Source organism: Pipistrellus hanaki (assembly GCF_964339955.1).
Source record: "Pipistrellus hanaki genome assembly, chromosome: 14".
Taxonomy (NCBI): domain Eukaryota; kingdom Metazoa; phylum Chordata; class Mammalia; order Chiroptera; family Vespertilionidae; genus Pipistrellus; species Pipistrellus hanaki.
This window is the reverse complement of record NC_140516.1, coordinates 3,090,708-3,112,898: the sequence shown is the minus strand read 5'-3', so window position 1 is coordinate 3,112,898 and position 22,191 is coordinate 3,090,708. Positions and strand designations below refer to the sequence as shown.

Here is a 22,191-nt window from a genome sequence, read left to right as displayed (position 1 = left end):
ATATGGAATTTTAGAAAAAATGTCTCAAGAGACAAAGGCATTGTAGTTGAGAATGTGGAAGGATGAATTTTGAACAGGAAGAAAGTAAGGAGTAATGAAGAATGTTAATGCATCTAAGTACACATTTTTTAATATATATTTTATTGGTTTTTTTACAGAGAGAAAGGGAGAGGGATAGATTGATGAGAGAGAAACATAGATCAGCTGCCTCCTGCACACCCCCCCACCCCCCCACCACTGGGGATGCGCCAGCAACCAAGGTACATGCCCTTGACCAGAATCGAACCTGGGACCCTTTAGTCCGCAGGCTGATGCTCTATCCACTGAGCCAAACTGATCAGGGCAGTACACATTTTAAAAGTAAGTTGAAAGAGTTCTGGTTTCTGGCCTGCATTTTCTAGAAGTAGCTGCATTTTTACTTCAGCAGAGCGTTAGGATAGGAACTACATGCGGCTGGTAGTTCAGGGTTAGCGGCAGTGGAGGGATGGTAGAGAAAACCAGTGATATACCAGTGTTTTCCAAAGGGCTCTCTCTTGATATGAGAACACTGAGTGAGCCTCATATTGCTCTCTCACAGCCTAGGTAAAGGAGGAGAGAAGGTGGAAGGTGGATAGGTCCAAGGCGGCTGGTTTACAGGTAAAAGTTGGAGGAAATGGGGTTTGTGATCAGACACTGGGATTTCAGAATTATCTCTTGGGAAGTGGGCCAGCTCACAGTGCTGACAATGGAAGTAGGTGGTGGAAAAGAAATGCCGGTGAATGTCAATTAATAATGACTGTTGATTATAAGAGGTTTTTAAATGCCCAAGTTCTGTGGTCCCATGAACAAGTATGTACATTTATTTTCTAGTGAGAGTGAACCCACGGTGTGGACAGCCGATGACGCCTACCGCAGAGACAAGTGGATGGGCGAGGAGGAGCATGCAGGGCCGTCGCAGCCCGTCTCCCCGTCCGTGCGCGGTACGACTGCTCCCGCTCTGCTCAAGGGCCTTGAGCAGGCTGGTTCAGAGCTGCCGAGCACGAAGCTTTTCTAGCACAGATGCAGGAGAGAGCTAGGCAGACTTTTTAAAATGGGAAAACATATTTTTGGAGATTTTCTTGCTGCACACTCCACATTCATAAGGGTGAATTTCCATCCTTTCTTTAAATATTTTAATATATAAAACATGACATTAAAATGAGCTATTTTATATTTTCTTAAACTAGGAATTATAGATTTGTATAGACTTGAATATGACCTTCCTCATTCTCCTAATGTTAATTCGTTGTTGCATAGTATGTGCTTTGTAAATAAAATAATAATTTTGGATTACACACACACACACACACACACATATGCATGTATATGTGTATATATATATATATGCATGTATATGTATATGTATATGTGATATAAACCTACATAAAACCATGAATGATATATTCATTATCCATATATAAAACTTTTGGGTGTGAATTAGAGGGCCACATGCATACTTTGGAGTTTGAGAGGAGTTTAGAGATCACTCATTTCAACCTCCCATCAAGTGTCAAATTACTTCTCTAATGACTTTTTATTTTAAAAATGTCAAATCTAATTAAGGCATTATCACACTGCAATTACTAAAACACAAGTCTCACAAAAATAGTTGATAAGAAAATAGTTTTAAAATGTTGAAAATTCATTGACATAGAGCGAAACCCAGCCTTTCAGCACACCGTTCTCTGAGGTCGGACAGAGGTCTGCCACACCCCAGGCAGAGGCTGCTCTTGCCATGGTCTCTGCTCTTCCGCAGCCGGCCACCAGCACCGCAGCCAGCAATACTTTCCTTCTGTTTCCTCTGGTTTCTTTCAGAGTCATGTAACTGGAAGCATACATATATGTTGCCTTTTGAGTCTACTTTCTTTCACTTTGCATAGTATTGTTGATATTCATCCATGTCTTTGCATTTATCAGAATTTACTTTTTTTCTCTGCTGAGTAACATTCCACTCTGTGACTACACCAGTTTTATTATCCATTCACCAGTGGAAGGACATTTGGGTTGATTTCAGGTTTTGGCAATTATGGATAAAAGTACTACAACGTTCACGTTCTGTTGGGCTCAGTGACACAATTGTTAACCCTCCTCCTGATGTCCATAGAGGCAAACCTTGAGCACCAGTTGTGAGACACTGCACACATGCTGCCCCCGGAGGTGGGTGGTTCCCAGAGGGTCTGGAGCCTGTCGGGATCCCCTTTCATGTGCTGCTTGTGTGGCCAGTTGGGTCTAGCTCTGGTGTGATGTGAACCCACCACAACAAGAGCCAAACAGCACAAGAGAAGAAGCTGGTTGTTTTGGTTCTGGGTCTTCTTAGATGGGTTTCATATGCAGATCACTCTCAGACCTTGTGTGTACCTGGGTTGGCCTACCACTCTGTAGCTACTACTCTGTTCAGTGTTTGTGTCTGCATCTGCTAGACCTGTGTGTGCATGGGAGGGGCCAGTCTGTGTAAATGGGTTAGCTCCTCCAGCTCAGAGCTGGGGCCAGATCTGTGGCTGTCCTGCTGGGGCTCCCTAGGGCTGGCCTCCACCTGTGAACCTCTTTGCCTTCTGTTACATTTATTGAGCTTACAGTTTTCTCCAAGAGCAGTGGGTTTGGTGTAATTTCAAAGTATATAGTCATCATTTTTCCAAAACAAGGATACTTCCTTTTAAATAGACCTCTGAAAATATAAACTTCCATTATCCTTAAGTGGCTGTGTATTTACTTAAGAGAAAACAACAATAAAATCTCCTTTCATATACATACAAGTAAGTTACAGGTGTGAATTTCTCTCTCCCTTAGGTATACAGCTTATTTCTGAAAAGGATTTAGTTCAGTTGGCTCAGATTCGGCCATTAAGATTCAGTTTTCGCGAACAAACAGAAATCAAGAATTATTTTCAAGTACTACAGAGAAAGGTAGAAGATAATGAAATAATCCAGGAGTATATGGTAAATATTTTTGTCTTAACAAAAGTCTATATGTGATTTATTTTCCACATCACTACCAGGGTTGTTGTTTTTTCTTTCTTTTTCTTTTTTTAGAAAGACTGAGTACATTGTTTTTGTCTAAATATTAAATTTATTTTTGAAGTCACATGGGGTACAAGGTAAAAAGCCAAACAGCATAAAAGCTTATGAAATGAATAAAGTCTCCTTGTTCTCCCTTTATTTCTTAGACCCTCTTTCCACTAGCTAAGTTTCTCATACAGACTTCCAGAAAAAGTTGTTAGCTTGTACTTTACTTAACTATTCATCCTTCTTTTCCTTTAAAAGTAATTTTCCATGAAATATATAATTTCCAAATATAATATCAGCACATATAGCTCCAGCTCATTCTTTCAGGCCTGGTCCCTTCCCTTTGTTCAGATAAGTAACCACTTGAAGCAGGGGAGGGCAGTTGGGGGTGACCAGGCAGGTAGGAAAGGGGAGTTAGGGGCAATCAGGCTGGTAAGGGAGTGGTTAAGGGGTGATCAGTCTGGAAGGCAGAAGTGGTTAGGGGCAATCAAGCAGTCAGGCAAGTGAGCAGTTGGGAGCCAGCAGACCTGGATTGTGAGAGGGATGTCCAAATGTTTGTTTAGGCCCGATCCCACTGGGGGGGTCCCAGATTCTAGAGGGTGCAGGCTGGGCTGAGGGATTACCCCCGGCCCCCGTGCATTAATTTCATGCACCAGGCCTCTAGTCCATTAATAAGTTTTCCAATTATGAAGAAATGATTCCTTTTGTATGTGTGATAGATGGTAAATTTTCCACTTTGTTGTTATGTTACACACATTGACTAAGAAAATACAGGTGTTTTCAGTAGTCAAATATGGCAAGCTTTTCTTTATGGACTTCAGGGATTTCTGTGTCTTTAAAAATTTCTCCTTCCACTCTAGGATCATAATAAATATTTCATGATTTTTTCTAATAATTTGATGAGTTTTCAAATATAAATCTTCGACCCAGCTAGAATTTAATTTATTAGAAGATATTTTGTAGGCACCTAGCATTATGTAGCTATCCAGGTATCTCAATATTATGTGAAAACTTCTCTTCAGTGATATAAAATGCCACCTTTAGCATATACTAAAGCCCCGCATGCACTTTAATTTATTCTTCAACTTTTTCCAGTGATCTGTCTATTAATATACTGGTATCAAACTCTTTTGTTTATTTATTTTTATTTTTTTCATCACTATGTATCTTCTCTATGCCCTCTTCCAGCTCCACTCTAACCCCTGCAGTCACCCCACCTTTGTCCATATCCATAAGTTCTCCACTCCTTTAATTACCATGACTGGATAGTATTTTTACCATCTGTTAAGACTAGTCTTTCCTTATTACTCCTACTTTTTAAAATTGCTCTGGTTCTTTTTACAGATTTTTTTCTAAGTTAAATTTAAAATGAGTTTTCAAAAAGATTAAAAGCATAATCTGATTATATTATCTTACTACTTAACACCTTCACTGCACCTCAGGAGTTGCCAACACCTATTTAAGGACTGGTGGTACCAAGTTGGCCACCCAGGAGTTACTGAAAAGCTTTTAAAAGTATAGATTTTATCTACCAATATTCTAATAGAACAGGACTAGCTGTATCTTGATTTCTTTTGTATATGAAACAAGGCCTTCCAGGTAGTTTCAGTTTCCCATTGGGCTACATCATGTGCCCTGTGCTCTTGTTGGGTACTACCCACTATTTCCCTGAGAGGACATATATATCTCAATGCCTTTATTCTTGTCCTCTATCTGGAAGGATAGCAACTCACCTCTGTTCTTTTCTTCCACACACACACACACACACAGACTTTCACGTGAGTAACTTTCAATGACTCAGGAAGGCTCAGTTTAAGTATTAATTACTTTCTAGAGCTTTCCTTCCCATACATTCAGTGCTGTCATTCATGTTGATATACATGTTCACATGTGCACCCTTCTAACCCCATATCTTCAGATAAAGTCTAATGCTGTCAGTCATATTGGTGTCTTTGTAATACTTGTTCACATGTCTGTCCTCCAACTTCATACCTTCAGGTAGAGCCCAGTGGTTTCATGCAATACATTCTCCACCAACCCCATACCTTCAGGTAATGTCTAGTGCTATCAATCATACTGGTGTCTTTGTGCACGTTCACATGTTCATCATGTCAACTTCTCCTGTAACTAACGTAGGATGAAGCCATATTCACACTCAGATTCATTTTGTATTCTTAAAGTTTAGAACAGTGCAAATACATTCTAAATATACAATAAATGTTTGTTAGATTTATACTTGGTAAATACATTATTTTGATAGGAAGAATTCTCTAATTAGTGTCCCAGCTATAATTTCTTTGCAGGGCAAGTAGTAACTTGTGAGACTATACTTTTAATTTATATGTTTATATATTTTTGTTGCTGTCATTTTTGTCTATAAAATGATAGATTTTGGGTAGGTCCTAAGAAGTGATTATTCTATATCTTTTCTTTTAAGGAAAATTGAAAGGTATTGAAGTTCTAGCAAAAGAAGAATCTCTTAGATTTTAACATTTCCTTATAAAGCCATTTGTCTATTGACATCTGAAGTTTGAGATATTTCCTATAGTACTTTTTAAAGAGGGTTCAATATCTCCATTACTCATAAAACATATTTAATATCAGGTCATGTCATATAAAGTGTTAAGGATCATGAACAACAGACAAAGGCAGATGTCTTTTGTTATAGTAAATACGTGACTTATACTTCTTACCTCCAAAGGCTTTGGACAGTAAGGATCTGCGTTATCAGTCCAACTGTGGGAATGAACCAGGCAACAGGGACAAAAACAGATATCGAGACATCCTTCCATGTGAGCTAAAAATGCTTTTGATTATTTTCCTGTTTACATTTGGGAAAAGATAAAAAGTGGGTTGTATGGCTTTTAGGCAATTTGGTCGGTGACAATAACAAGGAGTGAGTAGTAGTCAGTGGCCTGGGCATATTTTTTGGATATGCAAGAACATGGTAAAGTTCAAGTCTTTCAACCCAGGTACTTCTTCCAGCCTCAGCCATAGGGTTATTCACAGAAGTCCTTCAACCTGTCCTTATGCCTTTATTGTTACTTTTAGGCCATGAATCATTTAAAACAATTTAATAGTTTAAGATATCTGTAGCTTTTGGTACATAGCTAAAAACATCGATGAGAGAGAAGCATCAACCAGCTGCCTCCTGCACACTCCCTACTGGGGATGTGCCCGCAACCAATGTACATGCTCTTGACCGGAATCGAACCTGGGACCTTTCAGTCCACAGACTGATGCTCTATCCACTGAGCCAAACCGGTTTCGGCGGTACAAGAAGCTTTGACCAGGCTCCCTAGTCATTTTGTTCAGACACACAAATAAATGGGGCTATTTATAGCCTTAATCCTGGAAAATAAACTTGCCAATAGGAGGCTGCCCTTTGTTTGTCTCCAAAGGTCCCTACGCCTTGTTTCCCTGTGCTGAGTGAATATAGTGCCACATCCCTCCCCACCGGCTGGTTCCTCATAGGATTTATCTGTCTCAGGCCATGCAAAGAGCAGAAAAACACACAGGCAAGCTCATTCTATTCCTTACATTCCTTTCAAAGTCAATATGTTTAAATTACCATATTTCCTTTCAATTTAATCTTCCTTTATTATATATCATATTTAATGCAACCACCAAGTTGTCAGACAGGAAATTTCAAGTCACCTGCAATATACAAAAGTAGTCACAACTCTCTTGATTCTACCTGGTTAATACCTCTAGAATCCTCTCCCATCTCTGGATTCCTAGGGCTGCTGGCTTCCAGTGAGTCTGTTGCATCCCAGCTGGCCTTCTCTGCACTGCCCCCACTCTCTCTAATCAAACCATAACTCTAGAAATGGTTTTCCTGAAATGCAAATCAGAACAGGGCACTCTCTTTTTAAGACCTCTTGGCCTCTCTGTTCCTGTAATGGCAAAGTTCTTTAGCATGGAACTTCTTTTATTTTCTAGAATTCATCATTTTCCTTCTCTTGTCTCCAGACTTTTGCACCTGCGGTTCTTGTAGGAACCATCCATCTTTCTTTGCTGAGGTAATTCCTGTAGTCTTTCAGAGCTAGCCTGACCAGACATTCCTTATTTTCCTCAAAGCTATGTTTCGTATTTTCTAAAAGTATCTACTAGCTTGTGACACCCTTCCCCACTTAACAATCTATGATTTAATTATCTATTTATGTGTAGAGGGCCAAATGGAAAGACACCTGAATATTCTTTAGATTGCTGCTAACTGGGCCTGAGATATTGGCTGAGTCATGTCATTTGCACTCCCGCCCTGGGAGTGCGGAGATGTTCTTAGTTCCTGGCTTGTGTTTGTCCAGGAGGAAGGAGTGGGTGGGACCTGGGCCCTCCCAGGCTCCTTGTTTTCCTGTGAAACCCCCTTGTTGGATTGGAGCATAAATAGATGTGCTGCATGGCTCAGGAGGTGGTCAGTCTGTCTCTCCAGCAGAGGAGGTCAGCGGCCCTCCCAGCTCCCAGCTTAAAATCTATCTCTATGTCTTCTCTCTTTATTTCTAATATTTCTCAATCCCTGGCCACCTCCACTTAGAACCCGTTCGTTCATCTCTCTTTCCGTGCGGGACATGGAAAAGGGAGATCCCTGCTACATCAGGTCCCCACATTTATGTTCTTGTTTCTCTCACTAGGCCTTAGGTGGTTATTATAAAAATCAGAGTAGAACACATCATCTGCCATCCTTGAGTAAATATCTTCATGTTTATTTAGATTTATTCATTAATTTGTTCATTTGTTGGTTCATTCAAATTTAAAATAACTTTATGATTATAAAAGTAATAAATACCTTCCCAAGTTAGTAAAAATAACTTATTGTATTTTTTATAAGAAGAGTGCAGAGTGCATTGATGAATATTTCTAAAATCAGGATGATAAACCATTATTAGACAGTTAAGAGATAATGTCAATAAATTGGTATTATTCTGAGAAGTGAGAGGTCCAGTGTTATAATTTCTACCCTTTACATGCCATTAACCCCAAGGAGACGGAGTGCCTGCAAGCCTAAATGAGCTTCTGGATCGCAGCAGAAACTTATCATGGGATAGGAGTATATTTAACATTTGATCTGACTGAACTTTTATTCTGGGTACAAGAAGAGTGACAACTAGAGAGATGCACAGATATGAAACAGTAAAGTTAAATGATTAAAACTAAGAAAAATCATGTACAAGTTCTTTACTTTCTCTGAAAATAAATTCAGGTGTTATTCAATCAAGTTCTATTTTGAAGTCCACTAATTTGTCTGTCTCTTACCACAGTGTAACTTAATTTAAAATAAGCTCACTTAAGTGACAGTTAGGGTCGCCGAAGGAGGAGCTCACGAGGCCAAAAGAGGTAAAGAATTATGACTGTATGAAAACCAGATGGGCTAAGCCCCCAAATGGTGCCAGCTCCAGGGCTGGGAAGTCAGAGGTTTTAAAGAACTCTAGGTGGGCTTTTTCTGGGCAGAGCATTCTTTGGGCGGGCCTGGATCATAGAAGACCTGGAGGGGAAGTATAAGGTCTTAGTGAAGTGGAATGTGATCTAAGCAAAAGGGAATGTCCCTTATGAAGTGGCCTAAAGGTCAGTTTCCAGGGGATATCGATTCAATTATTTGATCAGACCTAACAGTGACAGTCATAGAAAGCTTCTTTGATTTCTTAACCATACTTTCTTGGAAGTAATAGAAAAGGTCCATCAAGAGTTACATGAAGAAAGCCAATGAAATAACATTTTTCTTTCTCTTCAAATGCTGAGAATGCTAAATGGGGAACTTACGCATCCTGAGACACTGCAAGTGAAGATGGTTCTCACTCTGCATGGCTCTAAGATGTACACATTTCAGTTACTGTTTCATTAGATAACAACCACCCCTCAAAAGCATGATTCACATTTCAATAGTGTTGCTATATTAACTATGAGTCATTGCCTAAGGCAGTGTTTCCCAAACTTCTCTCATGATGAGAATCACCTGGTGGAGTTGTTAAAATATAGATTCCTGAATCCCAACTAAGAAGTGCTAAACCAGAATTTTTGGAAACATATAGGTAAAATTGTATACTTAACTATTGCTCTAAGACAGAGCACTAAGTTAAGTATACAATTTTAGCACTAAGTTAAGTATTCAATTTTACCTATATGTTCCCAAAAATTCTAGTTTAGCACTTCTTAGATGGGATTCAGGAATCTGTATTTTAACAACTCCACCAGGTGATTCTCATCATGAGAGAAGTTTGGGAAACACTGGCCTAAGGTGTAAACTTCCCTTCTATCTCTCCTGTCCACAGATCACTATGTGAATACTGATGCACATACTGATTAGTGACCAATCATGTCACTTCTTTTATAATAAAATGCTTTTTATTGATTTTTAGAATGAGAGGCAGGTGGAGAAAGAGAGAGAGAGAAACATCAGTGTTAGAGAGAGACATTGATTGGTGGCCTCCCATACATGCCGCGACTGGGTTCCAATCTGAAATCTTAGGTATGTGCCCTGATGGGGAATCAAACCCACAACCTTTTGGTGAATGGGATGGTACTGCAACCAACTGAGCCATCAGACCAGGACTCATGTCACTTCTTTTAGATATGTCAGCATTTGGTCACTGTGTGCTGGTTACTCAGCTCACGCATAGACAGCAAAGTATGTGGTTGTGTTGCCTTCTCATCTTTCAATGATAAACTGACATAGCATTTTACTGGATATGGATAATCAAATATGACATTGGCCAACAAAGATGACACTGAGGCAGAAAAAGGAAAACTGGTATTGCTGGCAGTAAAATTCTAATAGAACGGAAATAGTTACAGAAGAAATGGCTGACCAGGAAAAGGTTGACATGGCCACCACTGAAGACAGCCCAGATATGAAGCCAGAGAACTGGTCTAGAGGAGTTCATTGGCATAAATGAATAGAGTGTGACAGAAAGGATGGGTGTGGCCTAGGGAAGTGATGCTGGCAAACAGCTTCACATTAAGAAGCTCTTGGTGCTGCTCCACAGCAGCGTAAGTGCAAAGGATGAAGCGGAATGTGATCTGCCTGGGACGCAGTGGGGTAGGAATGCTCAGTCTGCTTTTAGTCATGTGACAAAAAGAAGAGGCAAACACTGTTCAAACTACTCTTGATAAGTTATTTTCACAAAAAAATTGCTCTGATTTTCAATCTAATATTTTAAATTCCTGTGTTCTAAATAATTATTGCTGTTTTTCCACTTCCATTACATTTGTAACCTACAGTAAAAGGGTTTCTAATGTTTTGAGAATGTTAATGTTCAGAAGGCAGTCATAATTTCTACCCTTGACTATTAGCATTTTATTGCACACCTTCAGTTTGCAGTCACTTATGTTCCTGAAAAGTGAGAATGGGCCTCATCATGTTGTCCAGGGATCTTCAGGTGTAAAGACAATATATTGCATTTGTATAGCACTTTACAAGTTATGAAGCACTTTAAAAATGCATAATCTGTGTAAAACGCCTCTAAAGTAAAACAGATATTGCTATTCTTGTTTTACGGATGAGGGAATGCTTTGTCTGAAAATTACCAAAATATATTTTAAAGGCTAACAAAAGAGTGGGGGCTTACCACATGTCAGGTTCTATGACTCCTGGCCTACTGAGGACTGACTAATAATGATGGTGACATAGATTTCTATGATTATTCCACTTTTCAGAGTCATTAACATATCTCATTAAATGCTTTTCTACAGTCACATGAGGAGGAGGGAGCCAGTGTCTTTCAATAAATAGTTCTGGACAATTGCATATTCTTATACCAAAAAAAAGATACTATGAACCTTACCTTTCACAAAAATTAATTCAAAATAGATTATTGACCTGAAGATAAGAGTTAAAACCATAAAACTTTTAACTAAACCTAACAGAAAAATTTAGTGTCCTTGGGTTTGGCAACATTTTTCTAAAAAGGGCACAGAAACTCTACACTGTAAAAGAAGAAAACAAATTGGACTTCATCAAATGAAAACAAAAGGCTCTTCAAAGCACACTGTTATAAAAATTAAAGGGCTTGCAACAGACTTGAAGAAAAACACATTCTCAACATTTGACAAAGGGCTTGCATTTATATACATAAAAAATCCTACACCTGATGAGAGGACAAGTAGCCCAATAATAAATGAGCAAACTATTTGAGCTATCACTTCACCAAAGAAAGTATACAGGTGACAAATATGTGAAAAGATGCTCAACATGGGTAATCATTAAGAAAATGCAAATTAAAACTCAAATAATATATTACCCCCCACTACAGAAGAGTTTAACAGTTTCTTATAAAGTTAACCATCTACCTACCATATGACTTAGCAGTTCTACTCCTGTCTATTAAGAAAAATAGAAACATATGTCTGCAATAAAGACTTTTTTTGTGTGCAGATTACACATAATTGTTTTAATTACCTGCTGGAGGCTAAAGCAAATAGCAATTGGCACAAAAGTGCAAAAGAGACATTGGAAGGCCAATTGACTTTGATATTCAGCAGGGCTGAATACTAGCACAAGTTGCCCTGCTATGATTGCAATGGCTCAAGACAAGTTTCCTGACCTGAGAATCTTTACATTGTATACCAAACTTTACCTTTGATCTGCCAGTATGCATTGCTAAAGAGCAAATGTGTATTCAAAGTGAATAAAAACAGATGGGACTGGACTTGGTGAGCCTCTTAATGAAAGAGGTTTCCTCCTGGCCCCCCACGCCTTCCAAAATTCATATTTCTTATGTAGTGTATGCATTGTGTCATTGGCCCTCCTGCAAGTCATCCTGACCCCGCTGCACAGGTCGCGGCAAGTGGAGCCTGGAACAGGGACTTGAGAAGTTTAGCCTGAGTGAAAACAAATTGGAAGTGGAAGTGGAAGTCAGCCAAATGCACAAGCCCGTGCCAGCTTAGAGTCATGACTGTAAGTGGACAGGGACATTTCTGAAATCAGCCAGGTTATAATGGGGAAGAATTTGAGTAAAAGGCAAACACATTATTGTAGACTTTATCTCTGGGAACAAGTAGGTGGGAATTTAAGGAGAAATCAAGCTCAAGGACAATGATAACTGCCCATTATCATGGAAGCATTAGTCTTGTTGCCCAAACCTAGCCTGTATATAATGGACCACATTCCAAGGTTGACTTCCTTGTCATCGTTAAATATGGGCTCTTGTTTGAGCTGTATATTTCTCACTTCATATTGAGGATCAAAAGCCTACAGAATGCCAGAAGGATTTACCATCACCCCTTCCTACTCCCAAAGTAGAGCCTGTAAAACCTGTAATACCTAAGGCCAGTGATCCTCTGCCTCCAGTGTGGGAAAGCTAATCAACTAGAGAAAATGGGGTTAACAGTCTGTTTTACAAAAGGACTCCTTAATGCTTTGTCTGAAAATTACCATATGATGCCTTGGAACTGATACATTTTAGCTAAATGACTTTAGACTCTAGTAAATACTATGGGGAACAGAATATGACAAGATCTGTAAACAACAGGCTATTTGTGGGTATTCACTGGGATCCCACTTGGAAGCCCTCTGGGCTGCATTCTGGCTGTAGGTATGGACGTAAACATCTGAAAGATCCATGAAAAGAACACTGATTTATTAGGTCTTGCCTACGTGTTATGCGTGCTTATAAATAGTGTATATAAGAGTGTCTGTTGATTGTTGTTTTACGTCTTCGTTGTTTGGTTTGATTTGCTTATTGTTACTCCATTCAAAAAATATTCCAGAAAAGATAGAAATTAGTAAGAAATTTTGGAGACTGTCTCAGAACTATTTTGAAGTTAATAAATGCCTACACCCATTTTACCCTTGTAGGAAGCATGCCTCTAATTTATCTTCATAGAAAAGAAACAATAGGTGTCCAGGACATTACTGAATTTCTCCAGAGCAAACAGGATGTGGGAGTGGAGAGAGAGAATATTAGTGGTACACGTGGCTGATAACACAGGTCCTAGGAAAATTCCCCTAGACCACACATGTCAAACACAAGGCCCGCGGGCCAAATCCGGCCCGCCAGGCCTTGCAATGTGGCCCGCACCGCGCTGTCAGCACTGCACTCCACTGCGTTCCATCACAATGACGTGCGGTGACATAGGAGGCTTGTGATCTCGCCGGCCGCCTCGCCGGCCGCCGTACTTGCTATCTATCGGGTCTAGTAATAATTAATGTCGTTTTTAAACATTCGTTTAAAATCTTGCTTGGCGTTGACTTGTATTGACATAACCTTCAAACACGTGGTATCTACAGAACGTGTGAAGTGCAATTAACAAGTTTTGCTTGATTTGGTTTGTGTTTGGTTTGGTTTTTGTTGCAAAACTAGGGCTAAGAAGATGGCGGATGAAGAGCATATTCGGCACTGCATGCTTTACGAGTTCCAATTAGGAAGAAAAGCAAGTGAGGCTGCAAAAAACATCTGTAGTGCTCTTGGTCAAGATGCAGTTAGCGCCAGAAAATGCCAGCGTTGGTTTGAGAAATTTCGAGAGGGAAATTTTTCGTTAGATGACAAGAGTGGTCGAGGCCGTGTGTCCAATTTTGATAAAGAAGCTCTTCAAGCTCTTTTGGTGCAAAATCCTCAAATTACCCAACAAGAGCTTGAGACAACTTTAAATTGTTCACAAAAAACAATTTCCAATCAATTGCGTGCACTTGGCAAAGTCCAAAAGTTTGGAAAATGGGTTCCTCATGAGTTGACCGACAACAACCGTAATCAAAGAGTCACAATTTGCAGTTCGCTCCTCTCTCGTCAAAACCGTTTGCCATTTTTAGATCAAATTGTTACCGGAGATGAAGAATGGGTGCTGTATGTTAATTTGAAAAGGCGGCCTCAATGGTTGGACAAAAATGAGGCTCCGCAGCCCACGCCAAAACCTGACTTGCATGCGAAAAAAGTGATGTTGTGTGTTTGGTGGAATTTTAAAGGAATTCTTCATTATGAACTTTTACCATCTAACCAAACCATTACAAGTGCAGTGTATAGTGCCCAATTGGAAAGGTTAGCCCAAGCTTTAAGAGAAAAAGAACCCGCGCTGATTAATCGGAAGGGCGTAATTCTTCACCACGATAACGCACGACCGCATACTGCAAGAATCACTGCTGAAAAACTGCGCCAGTTGGAATGGGAAGTTCTCCCTCAACCTGCATATTCTCCTGATATTGCCCCTTCCGATTACCATTTGTTTCGTTCTTTGCAAAACTTTCTTCTTGGAAAAAAATTTAATATTGAAGAATGCCTCAAAAATGCATTGACCGAATTTTTTGCATCAAAATCACAAGAATTTTACAACAGAGGGATTAAAATGCTTCCTGAGCATTGGGCACAAGTAGTAGAAAACAACGGCAACAATATTGTTGATTAAATTTTGTTGTATTGTTTAAATAAATTCGATTTAAAAAAGTATTAGAAAACGACATTAATTATTACTAGACCTAATACTACGCATGCGCATAGATAACAAGTCACTCGAGATTCAGGAGGCGTGACCTATAGTCTGGCATCTGATGTGGTTGTGCGGGTGGCAGAGCAGAGGAGAGAGTGAGTGTGCGGGCATAAAAAATACACAGCAGAAGCTGCCAGTTCCTGGCATAAAGTGCAGGCATAAAAATCGCAACAGAATCTGCTATCTGTACCCAGCAATGCATTTATTGACTGACTTTTTTTTTCTCCACTCCATCTGCCAAATAAAGCTATCCCTGTGCAGTTTTCAACTTTTTCCTTCTAACGCAGATTTCCAATAAACTACATCTTTTACTGCCAATATTGATCCCAAAATGTCCAGGAAAAGAAAAGTTGACGGTGAAGGCAGACAATTTAATGACAAATGGGAAAATGAATACATGTTTGTGCTTAGAGAGGGCAAACCAGTGTGTATATTGTGTTATGAGACAGTGTCGGTGATGAAAGAGTACAATATACGTCGTCATTTTGACACCAAACATAATGTTAAGTATGGCAAATATACTTTGGAAGAAAAGCATAAAATTGTTAAAGAACTAAAAGGCAAACTACAATCACAGCAGCAAATGTTTACAAAGGCTACAGCGAAAAATGATGCTGCAGTGAAAGCAAGCTTTATAGTGGCTGAAGAAATTGCCCGTTCTTCAAGGTGTTTTTCAGAGGGTGCCTTTTTGAAGCAATGCATGCTAAAAGTGTGTGAGCAAGTATGCCCAGACCAGATACAGAGTTTTCAAAATGTCAGTTTGTCAAGAAACACCATTGCAGATAGAGTTCAAGAACTCTCAGGAAATCTATCATCACAGCTGGCCGAACAGGCATACAGTTATCTCGCTTTTTCACTTGCTATCGATGAAAGCACAGACAACACTGATACAGCGCAGCTGTCCATCTTTATACGTGCTACGAAGACCAACCTCTCTGTCACTGAGGAACTTTTGGATGTAGCTGCCATGCATGGGACGACGACTGGTAGAGATATATTTGAGGCTGTGGAGAAATCTATAAATAATTTTAAATTACCCTGGGAAAAGTTGGTGGGGCTAACTACCGATGGCGCACCTTCAATGTGCGGAGAAAAGAAAGGCTTGGTTGGACTAATGAAGGAAAGAATGCAAAAAAGTCACTGCCACACACCCTTGATTACTTATCATTGCATTATCCACCAAGAGGCTATGTGTGGAAAAGTTCTGGACATGAATGACATAATGACCATAGTCATTAAAACTATTAACTTTATACAGGCACGTGGCCTGAATCATCGCCAGTTCCAGCAGTTTTTACAGGAGGTGGGTGCAGAGCATGGAGACGTGCCATACCACACAGAAGTAAGATGGCTGAGCAAGAGCGCAGTCCTCAAAAGATTTTTTGAGCTCAGAGAACAAATTGCTCTTTTCATGGAAAGTAAAGGAAAGCCCTTGCCTGAACTGTCGGATCCCGCCTGGCTATGTGATTTTGCTATGATGTGTGACATATGCGAGCATCTCGCCCAACTGAATCTGAAGCTGCAGGGACGCAAACAAGTCATCACGAAGATGTCTGACATGATCACAGCATTCCAGCGTAAACTTCAACTATGGAAGTCCCAACTTGACCAGGACAATCTTGCCCACTTTCCCGTTTGTTTGAGTATCTCAACCACTATTTCTGGTACTTTTCCTTGCAGTCGGCTGGCTACCAAAGTTAGCCATTTACTAAGTGAATTTGAGCGGCGCTTCTCTGACTTTAGAACACAGCACGCAGGCTTTGACATCTTTGCCAATCCTTTTACAGTTGATGTCAACAATGTGCCCCATCACCTTCAGATGGAGATAATCGAGCTTCAGTCTGACAGTGGCCTGAAATCAAGGTTTCAGGATGTTGAAATTGAGGACTTCTACCCTCTACTGCCCCCTGACTCAATGCCAGAGCTCCAACTTCATGCTGCCCGTATTCTATCCATGTTCGGGAGCACCTATCTTTGTGAACAGAAGTTTTCAATAATGAATCTGAACAAAAACAAGCACAGATCACGCATTACCGATGACAACCTCCATGCTATTTTGCGGGTTGCTACAGCCCAAGAAATAAAACCGAACATTGACTCATTGATCCGGGGAAAACGGTGTCAGACATCTAGCCAGAAAACAAAACAATGAGCATTTTAGGTACATTCCAATATTACTGTTTTGCTTGATACCAATATTACTGTTTTGCTTGATAGCATGTGAGTTGGTTAACAGCACTGTTAAGGAAAAGATTGTTCCACTCATTTTAAATTCACATTTCTGGTTAACATTGTCAGTTTATGACTGTTCAGTAAACCATTCGGCCCGCTATTTAGGCTGGATTTTAGATTTTGGCCCCTTCTCTGATTGAGTTCGACACCCCTACCCTAGACAAAGGGAGGTAAAGAGAGCTAAAAAATGCCCCAGCCCATTAATTTCTAGGTCTCTTGCCTCTCACCTTTATTGTGATAAAATGGGCTCCCATTCTCAGGAGAGTTCTTAAAAGTCTCATTTTTTCCATGTTTTTGTTTCCTATTCTGTCATTTGAAATTTGGATAAGTGAGCCATTTATCACAATTTGGGGACATGTCTGGGACTTCTATACCCATGAAGAGAAAAAGGGTAGCTTAAGAGAAGGTGCACCCCACCTTATTTTGGTTTGCCTCTTGGCCTAAGCCCCATCTCTTCATGGATACTATAGAATAGGCTTGAGACTATGTTTCTTTGGAAGCTGGTGAAAATGACACAAGGAAAATATACAGACTGGGTTTCGGCAACAAGGCTGATGTTTCCATGATAATGGGAAGTTCTTGAATAATAATGAACGTAATAATAATAATAACATTCCGTGATTAACTCCCAAGTCCCAGGGGCACTTCTGTTATTTGTTTTTTTGTTTGTTTGTTTTTTTGTTTTGTTTTGTTTTAATAAAGAAAAATAAAATAAAATAGTACTTTAAGATTAAACTACTGAAAGCCAATGAGTTATCTCTACTACAGAATTTGCCAAGGAAAATGCCTTGGGTAATAATAATTGGCTTTAAGATTTCAAAGTTGTTAAGGTATAAAACATATAACTAAAATAAAGGTTATATGGTAAATCTTTTTCAGTGGTAATTATATATGGCTAAACATAGTTTTCCAAAGTCTTAGATAACTTTAAACTTTGGAGTTTGCTGAATTAAATAATAAAAATTATTAAATATCTGGGTATTTTGAAGTGGCAGGATACTGAAACATTAATTAATCTAAGTTTGCCTCATATGGAGAATCTAGAGGATGAATTAAATCTATTAATTTAATATTCCTTGTATTTTATTTCTAATATCTATTAAAATATGAATATATTACTAATCTGAAAAATCCTAAGTATTTAACCTATCACCAAAAATTGAAGTCTTCTAAAAGTTAAAAGTTCAAACTAAGTTGGGAGAATTTATATGGTTGTAATAACAGAATGCATATAGAAATTCATTTTTGAGGAAAATAATTTTTTCATTTACTCTGGAAAAATTTGTTAAAAATATATTATAGACTTTATGTGTATGTGCGTCTGTGTACTATGTGTGGTAAAATTTCAACCTAGGATGTAATATGTTATTGGCCTGATTTAAAAAAAAAAGAATTAATTCTTATTATTAAAACCAAATTTTTAATATTAATTTAAATTTTAAGACTTTATCAAGAGATAGCTTTGGGACATTTCAAGGGCCCTATACTATTCAAGGATTTATTTTCTCTTCTTAAGAGAAATATTTTTGAACTAAATTAGGCTGATCTAATATACTTGAAATCATGTGGGAAGCTTTGTCAAATAAAAATTAATAGCTATATTCTATTTATGTACATGTATTTTAAATGTTATAAAGGTTCAAGCCTCTAAGCTTGACAGGAAATCAGAATATTCAGCAACAGAATTTCAAAACAGGCGCATACATTATGCCTCAGACCCCCACCCATCTGCTCTTCAGATTGGTTGGGGGATGGGGTGGCATCTGTACTTCATGTATAAAATATATATTTGCTTATTTTTCAATAAAGGAGCGTACTCTAATTAAGTTAGCTTTTCACAATATAATCAAGGTATTATATAAACTCTTTTATATGAGAAACCAATATTTTATGAGCAATTTGTTCAAATAAAGTGCCACGTAAAATTTACATATATTGCAAATAAACACTAGCCAAAAATGATGCTGTTTAGAAGTAAATGGCTTGGTCCCAGGTGGCAAAGGAGGTGCTCCCACCCAGGCATTTCCATCTGGCAGTCCACTCTGTTACCACTGGGAAAGACGCTTGCCTCCTGCTAGTAGGGGAACCAGTGACCCCTACATTGTAATCAGACTCACTGACCTTTCTGAAAAGCCTCTCTGCTTGAGGGTATTTTCATTAATATTACTGATTTTAAAACTATAACTTAAGAGTTGACACACACACACAAAGACCAAGTGGTCCACAAAATATTTTCCTTTTCTTCTAAAGATTTTACAATGTACTGTAATCATTAATCACATCAAACTTAAATGGCCAATTGAGACAAACAGTAGTTAACTTTAGAATTTGGTCCCTGCTTTTAACCTTTTGGACCACAGTTGTTACAGCTTCATACTTTTAAATTAATAAAACATAGACATTTAGTTATTAGGCGGGCCGATTCCCCTCTGACAGAGAGCAAGCACCTCTGGGAAAAAAGGAATCCCAGTGGCCACTAGGGGCAATTTGCTATGTGTCAGAGCACTTAGCCCTAAAAAAAGGTTTCTTTCTTTTTTTAAATCAGACCAAACAAGTAATATATCTTGAATTCTTAATTAAGAGAAAACACATTTTGTTTTCTCAAAAACAAGTTGCTATACTCTAGGTATTTAGTTACCACAATTATATAACTTCTCCCAATTCAATCCGAATCCCAAAACCTTCAGAGCTCACAAGTCAAATATTTACCAGTTCTTTAAAATCTAATAATTAACTTTAAACCATGTATTTTTCTGCCCGGGGAAACTGAGAAGCAAACTTGTAGGTATTCACATGTAAACTTGTCCCTTGGCTAGCAAAAGGTGTAGCCATTTAGCTGTTGGTGGAAATTGTATTACCTGTTAAACCTGCTATCTACTTCCTGCTGGTTACTTGCCTCAGGTCGGGAATTTCAAAAGGGCTGCTTAAAAATGCCTTGGGAGACAAGCCTGTATTCATCTCCTCCAACTATAAGGTTAAAAACAGTCTCTTGGGTTTTTATTCTGTACACAGCAAAGAGTTAAGCCCAGCTCAAAAACTATGTGCACTCGTTTTTAAACTGGCATTTTCCCCCTACATGAGTACAGAAATCCCTGATGCATAAAAGCTTTCTTGGGAAGTGGCGTCCACATTGGATCGCTACGTGTCTCCCCTCCCCCACCTCCTAATGCTCTGGACTTTGGAGGGAGAGAGTAGCAAATTTATAAACAAGAGCAAACTGAAACCCTTACTTTTACAAACATACAAACAAACAACACAGAAACAGACAGAGGGCCCCTAAGAACAGTCTTCCAACTCCATGGAAGCAAAACCGAAAGCTAGATGACGGCCTCATGCTGACCGGTGGCCCTCTGGTGGCCTTCCGACATTGAAAGCTGGCCACTCTCTAGAACAACAAGTCTACCGGACCTCCACAACAATGAAAATCACAACCAACAAGAAGAGGGAGCCCAACATCAACATTTCAACTCCTTAGAAGAAAACCCAGACGTCGGCCTCATGCCAGTTGGTGGAAGTGACCACCTCATCCTGGGAGAGGATTCCACATCTCTCCTGCCTGTGAGGGGATTCCACGTCCCTCCTGGGAGGTCGGAATGTCTTCCGAATCCTCCGGCTTATGGTCTTCCAGCAGTGCGTCCCCCTAGACCTCTTTGGGCACTACCAACATGAGGGGATTCCACATAGCTCCGGAGTGCTCACACAAGGAGTGGATTCCATGTCCCTCCAGAGCCAGCTCACACAAGCGTGTGTGCATGCACACATACACACACACACACACACACACACACACACACACACACACACTTACCGTGGCCAGTCAAACTCTCTGGATCTGGGTCCCTCAGGGTCTTGGGGATCTTGGATGAGCCCCCAAATGTTATGCCCAGATTTCGTGATCCCCAAAGACTGCCAGGGAGCTGAGTCTGATGCAGTAACAGAAAGCCTGTGTTCCATGCTAGCATGGGCTCTGTCCCACTTATACCAACAGCGGCGTGGCAGAAGAACACGAGCTTCAACAGATCAAAGGGCTGGTGATGTCACTGCTTTGGCTGACCCTGATTGGTTGGGTGAGGGCTAGGGAAAAGTTACATAAAATGGAGGATAGCCCCACCCTGCCCTTTCATTATGAGGAGTGAGACCCGCCCTGCCCTTTCAGTAACACTGATGGCAAGACACCAGTGGAGTTACACTGGTGTCATAATGAGCCAAAGGAAAAAGGCTTGGTCAAATGGAAGGACCCTGAATCTGGTTTATGGAAAGATCCCAACCCTTTATTAACCATTGGTCGAGAATATGCTTTTGTATTTCCACAAAATTCCTCCAAGCACCTGTGGATTCCTGCAAGGAACATTAAATTTGAATTCGCAGGATGAACTGACCAAACTAATGAGGACCTTGCACCTGGAGCCTCAACCTGTACTTGTGGCTGCAGACAGATGAGTACTCCCAGCAGCCCCAGGCAAACTTACAGACCAGTTCCTTAGATGCCTGGCAGGAATTTTAAAAAGACATGAAAGAATTCAATCCTGTTTTTGCCTCTTAGCATAACCACTATTATCTGTCTCCTTGTTGGTCTTTTCTGTTTATTTCTAGTCTGCAGATGTGGAATGAAAAGTCTTAAAAAACAAACAAACAAAAAAAAAAAAAAAACACACCAAAAAGACAAAACAAAACAAAACAAAAAAAAACTCAAGCCCTACAGAGGGCCTACACTTTTCAAGATTAAGAAAACAAAAAGAGGGAAATGCCAGAAGCTAAAGCAAACAGCAATTAGCATAAAAGTACAAAAGAGACATTGGAAAGCCAATAGACTTTGATATTCAGCACAAGTCTACCCTGCTGTGATTGCAATGGCTTGAGGCAGTTTCCTGACCTGATAATCTTTACATTGTATACCAAAACTTTACCTTTGCTGCCTGTATGCATTGCTAAAGGGTAAATGTGTATTCAAAGTGAATCAAAGCAGACTAACCACACTTGGTGAGCCTCTTCATGAAAGAAGTTTCCACCTGGTCCCCCATGCCTTCCAAAATTCATATTTCTGGTCTAATGTATTCATTGTGTCACTGGCTCATCCTGAACCCACTGTGCAGGTTGCACCAATTGCCATTTATAAAATCGTTAAGTTGCTTCAACATTGTAATTGCTAATACAGAATTTTTAAATAGCTCTATTATCGAGGAGCCTTTCTGGGGTGATGACATTGTTCTGGTGGCAATTGCACGTTTGTGTTAAAATCCTTACACCTGCATACACAGGTCAATTTTACTGTATGTTAATTTAAAGAAAAAAGGTAATCTTATTCATTTACTATATCAGTTAAGAATAAAAGACAAAGTGACATTTTTACTACTTTTTTCCCCAGGTATCTTACAGAATATCTTATGAATATAACAGAAGAGATGAACTATCACTTTTTTTTAAAGTAACTTCCAGTTACATTTACTAAATAGAGTAACTAGTTCCTACTTCATTGATTGAGAATAAAATGAGAGAAAATTACATATACCGTGGCACTCAGTGCATG

General features: G+C 39.4%; 1 protein-coding gene across 1 annotated transcript in view; it reads left to right on the top strand.

The window, feature by feature from the left end:
* Nucleotides 1-820: 820 nt before the first annotated feature.
* Nucleotides 821-22,191, top strand: part of PTPN20 (protein tyrosine phosphatase non-receptor type 20) — a gene marked incomplete at both ends in the record, with an annotated part of 42,708 nt that continues 21,337 nt past the window's right edge. Inside the window, 3 exons of the mRNA XM_084904383.1 lie at nt 821-959; nt 2,806-2,954; nt 5,722-5,812. Coding sequence (XP_084760509.1) covers nt 821-959; nt 2,806-2,954; nt 5,722-5,812 — 379 coding nt within the window. The remainder of the gene's footprint in view (nt 960-2,805; nt 2,955-5,721; nt 5,813-22,191) is intronic.